We start from the raw sequence: 8682 nt of genomic DNA on the forward strand, positions 1-8682 counted from the left end.
ATTTTTCTGCTGGATATAATTATTTCAAGAGAGTTTGTTCTCTTCCTACTTTAACTACTCACACTTCTCATTGTTAAATAGCAAAATTAATTATCCTAATAACTTGGAATTTGGGTTTTTAGGACATTATGAGGATATTGCTTGGTTTCTGTTTGAAACCTAAAGCACGAATTAACCCTGAATTAACTTATTACAAATATTATAAAATAATAAATATTATTTTTAGGTGATTATATACAAAATAATACAAATTTAATTACAAATTTAAAATGTACATGTGAAATATGTAGTTAAATATTTATAACAAAGTAATATAAACATTTATATAAATGAATGAAATGAAATCACAATCAAAATAAAATTAAACTAATATTTCTTAACAATGAGTTTTCTTAGCATAGTTTTTCATTCAATAAATAACTTTTGAGATTAACATATTTGTATCTTTTAATATCACCACATTAGTTTTCAAACTGAATAGTAACATTGCTTTCTGTCACCGTAGAGTTTGTGGAACTTTGACTCAGACTTAAATCCGAAATGGGCACCGTCGAATACAGGTTCTTCTTGCTCCTGGTACAGCGATAAACTACATAAGCAATGCCAGCGAAGAACATCAACAACATGAATAGTACCAGAGCGATGACAATTGGAGGTAAGTCAAAGAACCAATTGACGATTTTTTGGACGGTCCCTAAAGCTGGATAAATCTGTTGTTCATTGTCATTATTTTGAGCTAGTAGACCAGGTACATTTTGTCTATAGCTTGTGGGTTGTGGTTCAGGTAAAGGTAAAGGTGGAGGCGCAGATGTATATGTCATTACTCCAGTACTGCTCGATACTTGTTCCTCAGTTGTGCTATAGCTTATTAACGGACCATCCGTGATTGGTGTAGATGCGCTGGAAGTTTCAGTTGGTGCAACAGTTGTAGTACTAGACACCTCAGTTGATATATTCATGGTACTTGAAGAAGTTGAAAAAGTTTCTGTAGATGTAGTAGAACTTCCTATCGGTGTATCCGTAGTAGTACTTGTAATTATGCTTAATACTCGGCTAGTAGAAGTAGTAGATGGTGTGGAAATTTCTACTTCTAGTATTGTTTCTGTCACGTTTTTAGAAAATAATGAAGTAGCGGACTCTGTTGAAGTATTTGTTAAATAATCTGTTGAAGTATTTGTTGAAGAGTCTGTTGAGGTTGAAGAATCTGTTGAAACGACTGGAGCTTGTGTTGTGGTTGTTGTAGTTGTAGAAGAAGTGTCAACAAAATCAATATCACTTGATGCTATGCTTGACATAGAACTTGAAGAATTTTTTTCAGTGCTCGAGTCTGTGAAATGATCACTTGTTGATTCTGTTTCAGTAGTATTTTCCAATAAAGCTGCATATGCTGTAGACAGTGTTGTATTTTCATAAATAACTGTACTGTCTGTGTCTTCAATTTTATTCTCTTCTACGATTGCTGAAACTGTGCTTGTGCTATTCGTCATATAATCTGTAGTTGTATTAAATATCGTAGTAGTATTTGCAGTATAATATACTTCAGATGCAGTTGTGTTATTTTCAGTACTCAATGGGAATGCTTCTGTAGTGGTGGTAACATTTTCTATTACTGGTTTTTGTGTAGATTTTGCTGTTGTAGTTTCCATTTCCATATCAATTTCAGTTGTACAAACAGGGCAGCATTGCCCTGCTACTTTAATCGGGTTTTTGCAGCGTGGTTCATCACAGAGATTTGAAACACAATCTGGGTAACCATCTATACAATCGCATTCAGTGCAATAATTATTTTCAAACCAGTGTTCACCATGTAGCATTGGCATTTGCAAATAAGATGAATAACAATTCTTCATTTGCATTCCCAACTGCCTGCTGGGATCATCGTTCTGACAGTGATTCTCACAAATATTATAGCAGTTGCATTTTGTGCAAGCATCACGCCAATACTCTTGGAATTTAGGTGGTTCACCATTTGTAACATCGCAATCTACTTTTTCCACGCATTTGAAGACTGGACAGCAACTGCCTGGCTTCGCTTGTGGTTCTCGTATTTTGACAGCAACTTCATTTTCGCCACATTTCATAACTTCAGGACACTTTTTGCAAACGCAGTCATTTACTTGGCAGCATATCCTCAATATGTCTTTTTCATTGCTATCTACGAAAGAAAATTCCCGCTTTCGGCGTACTCTTTCTTCAGTGATCTTAACATCGTCTGAAGTTTCTGTGAAGTTTTGAGGAGATGGTTTTAATTCTTCCACATGAAATTGAATTTCTTCATAATCATCGATCTCATCTGAAGAGTATATTTTAAGGAAACTGTCCTCAGGACATTCTAATACTACAGGACAAAATATGTGTTTGCATTGTTCTTCCAAATCTGCAGCGGTGTACTCTGAAAAAAAAAAGAAATTAATATTAGAGAAGTAGAAGAAAATTAAATAATTTTTATTATATATTTATTATTTATATATTTATTATATAACTATTGACCAATTAGCCCGTAAGAAAAAATATTAATATTAGTTTTAATTAATAATTAATAAGGTAATTAAAAAACATTATATAGTTATATATATATGCTCTATGGCAAAAAATCCATTTCAATTAGAATATAAATTATAATTTGAATAAATTATTTATTTAAATTATTTATTTTAGTATAAATAATTTTATATATATGGTCACAAAGATAATTTTATATATATAGTCATATATGTAATTGTATACATATCGTCACATAAAAATAATTTTATAGGTATATATAGTTATAAATAAATTTTTATATATATAGTCATGTAAATAATTGTATATATATAGTCATACAAAAATAATATTATATATATAGTTATATGCTTTAAAAAAAAACAGTGTTTAAAATAATCATAAATGCAGAAACTGATTTGTTGCAATTTATGACAGCTTTTGAGGAGGATAATTTTGAACACAAACACATATACACAGTATTCAAGAAAACTTTGCTGAAACACGTCCATCACCGACCTAAAAAGACCTATATCTGAGAAATATTCTTAAGAAATAATAATTTTATATCAATACTTCTAATATTATCTATTAAAATATTAAAAAATCTATATATTATTGTTTAACTCGTTGTTCTATATCTTGGGTTTTGAAAAAAAGGACCTTAAATCGAAGAAATGTCGATTATATGATATAATATAGATAGTTAAATTAGTTTTAGATAATAAAAATAATATGATAATAATATAATATATAATAATAATAATATATAATAATATAATAAATATTATATAATATTATTTATAATAATATTATAATAATATTAAATAAGGAAATATTTGTTTTGCCATAAATTTTAAGCATTTTAATGGAGCCACTAATGTTTCCTTATAGTCTAGAAAAAACATGTTTGAGTTATTAGAACTGGTAGACTTGACCCGCTAGTTTTATGTGAAATAAAACACGCGTCTTACTATTTGAGAACCATTTTTATTCCACCGTCTTTCATATTTTTTCTCCATCTGTTGCCTTACCAGATTAATAATTAGTAAAGAACTTTTACAATAATATCTAATAAGGATGATTCCCAGTACTTAAAAGACAGGAGTGTAGCGAAATGGCCGATTGATCATAAAATGGGTAAATTTGCATAAATCTACAGAAATGGATTAATAAGATACTTGTTGATCACTGGCTTAATAGTATAGGTCAGCGTTGAGAAAAACAAGATAGTTTTAATTGTTTTATAAGCTTTATTAGAGGTGATCTTATAGTTAAAATTTAAAAAGGTACTGTTGTTATGTTATCATAATAACGTGTTAGATTTTCATTGGAGGTCTTATACTCTAGTAGGAGAGCAGGACAACAGTCAGTAAGTAAGTAAGATTTTTAGTTTAAACAAAATTCTTCCTTTCTTCTCAATCCTTTGTTCTTGACAGAGCGGGGTGGCGAAAACAAAATTTTATTTATCATTAAATAGACACGACATTTTAACATATTTGTTGGTATGATTAATAAAAACTTATTTTAATATGGATATTCTAAAAAAGACGTCTTGAATATGGAATTAATAGACACCGAGACCTGTAGATTCAGTGAAATGTAGAGTGAAATTTCTATTTATTTTATCAACCCGTGTTCCGCGACTGTTAAGAAACGTGACTACTACATTTCTACAGGTTTCATTGAACTAAATGAGGTGTGGTATATTGAACTCAGTGATGTTGTTAGCTATGTCAAAAACTCCTATTAATGTCTGGGTTAGCTTAGGAGACTCTTTCCAAGGACAGCATAATTAATCTTATAGATTACAGATTAATAAAATTAACAGTACTTCACTAAAAATAGATGTTTTTCGAGCGTAAGCTTGGTCAACCTATTTTTCTTCTTTCTTCTAGTGCAGACTGCATAGACAACGTTGAGCAAGCGATGGAGATGCTTGAAAGAAGAAACTGGAGAATTCTAGCAAGCGACAGAGATACATGGAGGCGATTGCAAAGGGCCTCCCTTTCATTTAGGATCGTTGCGCTATTAATGATGTTAATGACTCAAAATAGTTACCATTGTTTACAAGTAATGTATTTTATATTACTGTATATATAGATAAATACCTGTGAGTGCAATTTGTTGATACAAATAAAAAAATATTCTCAAATTTAAAAACTTAAATCTGTTTCTGATATAAAAAACTATACTTTTTTTATTCTTTAGAGAATTTTTGTTTATTCGTGTTAAAGTGACAATCTTACGAACACTTTTTTAATGTTTAAAAAAATATGTAATAAATAATTGTTGAGAATATAAAAAATATGAATAACTATTGTAATATTTTTTCCAGCATTTTTCTCATCCCACGATAGGTAGGATAGGTTTACACTGTTAAGTCTTCTGAACTTCAAAATATTTACCCACTCACAGTTTTTTGACAGTTTTGTGCTATTAAATCATTTTTTTCACAAAAATATTTAAATTTATTTATATTTTTTTTGGGAAGGATAATTAAAATATGCTCTGCAATCAAAAATGGTTCGTCATAAAAATTTATTCTGAAATTTAATGCAAACCGAAATGCAGAAAATTTGTTGATGTGTAAATGCCATAAAGCACGTGAGTTAAATGTCCTGGCAAAATTTCGCGGGAATAATTTTAATCGCAATTAATCAAAAATATAAAATTTCTGTATATTAGTATTTAAATTCTCTTCAAAATATTTATTCACATTTTGTTAATTGTTATTATTATTATAAATAATATTTCTGTTATTATGTTGAGGTTAGTTGAGTCAGTGCACTTGAGCACTTTTACTCTCTATTAACTGCGAGGTTTCTTCATAACCTCTCTCTACCCCCCGACTGGACTATTGTTTATCATTTCATCAGACTAAGCAATAACCGACCTTAGATCTGCATACCTCCACGAGGAGCCTGTAACTATTCCGAGATTCGATAACGCGGTGTTGGTAAGGCTGGCAGTTTTCGTAAATAATTTTAGGGCTCTATCCTTTATGTACTTTTTGATCGGATCAATCTTAAGGTCCCTGAGAATGTCATTCGTCCTGACTTTGTGCTGGCGAATAGTAGTGTTTGAGGCCTTGCTGAAAGCTACACATTAATATAGAAGTGAAGGTCGAAATATTTGGTTATATACCAACTTCCTGTTCTTAGCATTGAGATTTTTATTTTTGAATAGCGGTTGGAGGTGATTAAGAATTTTGGCACACCTAATTCTTTTCAGTTGAACATTTTTAAGCCTTGTGAATCGTTTGTCCACCGTGATGCTTAGTTATTTCTAAAAAGTTATGGAGCATAATTACATTCAGTTGCACTTTGTTTTCAAATTAAATAAAGTAGTTGTTCATATTGAAGTGTTTCAAATGATTCAAATTTATTATCATTTCGTGTCGTTAAGAAATATATCTGGGATTGTTTTTCCTATTCCACAATAGTGCCTCTTAACATTGCTCTTTGAGTCATTGAATAAAAACCTGTGAATTATGCATTTGGTAAGAATTAATGTTATGCACCTAATAAAAAAATAAACATCTGCTTCTAGGTACGTTAGGGAACTGAAAATAGACTATGAAGGCGTTGGATAAGTATCATTGATTGTTTGAATCTAGGATCATTTATTTCCACCATATTCTACTGTCTTCTAATTTCGACCCATCTGTAAACCAAATCTGTGAACCTAGTTTGAGTTTGGAAGTTTTTAAAATTCACAAATTTAATTTACAGATGCGTCGAAATTAGAAAACGTAAGAAAAGAAGGGAAATTAAAATCGCTTTAGATTCAAAATAGGAATTTGAATGAGTATTAACCCATTACCGCTATTTTCGGTAATGTTTTCGCAGGATGATGAAAGGTACACACACTCATATCCTGTCATATAGTCAAGCAGCCTCAACATTAATTTGTCAGCTTGTGTATGAGTTCAAAAACAGTCAATTGAACGAGTTCCTTCTGGAAAATGAAAGGAGAAGAAATTTGTGGACCAATATATTAAAAGTGGAGGCTAAAGTCAAGCAAACTGATTTCTCATCTCAGTGAAGGTAATATCAAGTATTATGCTTTCGTTTACAAGGTTGGACTTGAGGATTCTATTTACAAACTTTACAAGTCACTGTAACCTGCAGTATGACTTAAATAAGTTGGGACTATTCGACACTGATGTCTATGGTTTTCGTTCCAGGTAGCCAATGCTGACATAATTGGGCATATAATATAGATAACAACTAATACTGCAGCTATATATAAATAACGAAAAAGTTACACAGATTCGACAGAAAAACTTTAAAAAAAAAAGTTATAAAATAAGTAATAGATACAGTGGGTGGATATAATCGTGTCTTAAAACGTGGGACTTATGATCAATTCTTGTATTGTTTCTGCAAACTTGCGGCAAAAGCATTAACTCACTCGACACCGATTTTGGCAGTGGATTATTTCACTTACGGCACCCGACAGAAGATAAACTGGTATCATGATTTAGCGCCACAGTTTTCGCTGTCTGACCAAGTTGGAACATCCACTCTCTGATGGAAGTATCATGTTGGCTGTAGGTAAAACTCAAGGTTACGTAGGTAGAATGATTGTATTTATTTACATTTATTTGATGCGGAGTTGCATTTTTCAAAGGGGTGCCGTGTGCCAAAGAACAGCAGAGCTTTTAAGAGGATCTCGCTTTCTCTCAATAAGGAAACTATATCTAAGCCTATATCTTTAATTGGCACTAGCAGAATTTATTGGGGGATTTTATTGTCTCATTATATTGATACGTCAATGGTAATGGTAGACAATCACTATAGAAAACTGTGAGTCTGTGCCCACGTTAAGGTTTAGTATTCCATTTACACATGTTGCCAGATGCTTGACGCACAATAAGCACAATCGCTACTCATTCGCACGTTTCTCTGTGCTTTATTAAATGTAACAGGAATAGGATTTGTTGTAAACACTTAATATCTCTTTAATTATTAATTTGCGAACTAATTAAATAAAAATTATTTATCTTCCTCAACAAACACACAAACACACAAGATCATATGAGAAACGGCCCAAGCAAATTGAAATAAAAGTACAGAAGCACAGAAGCTCATAACTCATTCACATAAGTATTAGAATTGTCATCATCATCATCAGCATTAATGACGCCAGCACAACGCCAGCATAACGCCAACGCCATGCCAGCAAATTATTATGAACAGTCAACACAAACAGTTGCGTTAGTCACGTTCCACAAGCGAGCCAAGTTCACACTTGAGTGCTCTGCAGTTCTGCTCAAATGTGTGTGCACTCACACTTGTAAACGAAACGAAATGTAAACAACACAAAGCACTCATACGCCACGTAGAACAGTCGCATTTCTGGTTTGGCTATTGAAGAAGGCAAATTTAGGCAAATTTTTGAGTTTGATTTTTAGTAATTTTTGGTTTAGTTTCGCTTTCAGTATTATTTAGAAATCATTCTATGCTTTTTTTTTAAATATCTAATTAATTTAATTAATTTAGTAGAAAGGTTTGTGGTTTTAAAAATTACAAATAGTTTATCTGTAGAGAACAGTATAGATTTTATTGCAATTTACCCTGACTATTTACTCAGGACTACTACGTATAATATGAGATAAATTTTATATACTAATTATAATTAGTGCTTAATAATTTATATAAAATTTACATAATTAACAAATAATATGTAGAATTTTTATTAATAATAATGTTGTTAATAAGACAACTTTTAATAGATTAAAAATAATAATAATGAAACACTATTCAAATATTAAACAACACTTTGAATATTTTAATGATATATAGATATAACGATATATAGAGTTATAAGACATATGCTTGAAAATATGTTCATTTTAGTTTGCAATATTTTAAAACAAAAGCAATATGTTATATATTAAATATTACAAATATTTAGGAGTTTGGATCTCTTATAATGGCAAATTCAATAAACATCTCAGTAAAAAGTTAAATGCAGCCAGAAAAGCAATAAACTCGTCAAGAAAAATAATTTTGGGGAAAAAATGAGGTTGCGACTTCGCTAAAGTTTCAAATATTTCAAGCGGCTGTAAGATCAATTCTCTTTTATGCAGCACAAGTATGGGGAGTGACAAGTTTATTGAATTAGAAATCCTTCAAATATGCTTCCTAAGAAGAATATTTAGGTTACCGCAAAACACGCCCAACTATATGCTAC

At 30.9% G+C, this 8682-nt stretch overlaps 1 protein-coding gene across 1 annotated transcript in view; it reads right to left on the minus strand.

Annotated features, from left to right (window-relative positions):
- Nucleotides 1–390: 390 nt before the first annotated feature.
- The window catches only part of LOC119685924 (uncharacterized protein PB18E9.04c-like), a 10921-nt gene continuing 2629 nt past the window's right edge, over nucleotides 391–8682 (minus strand). The window contains exon 2 of the mRNA XM_038100335.1: nucleotides 391–2392. Within this exon, the coding sequence (XP_037956263.1) occupies nucleotides 462–2392 (1931 nt within the window). The 3' untranslated portion in view covers nucleotides 391–461. The remainder of the gene's footprint in view (nucleotides 2393–8682) is intronic.

The sequence above is a fragment of the Teleopsis dalmanni genome, chromosome 1, assembly GCF_002237135.1.
Source record: "Teleopsis dalmanni isolate 2A chromosome 1, ASM223713v2, whole genome shotgun sequence".
NCBI classification, from domain to species: domain Eukaryota; kingdom Metazoa; phylum Arthropoda; class Insecta; order Diptera; family Diopsidae; genus Teleopsis; species Teleopsis dalmanni.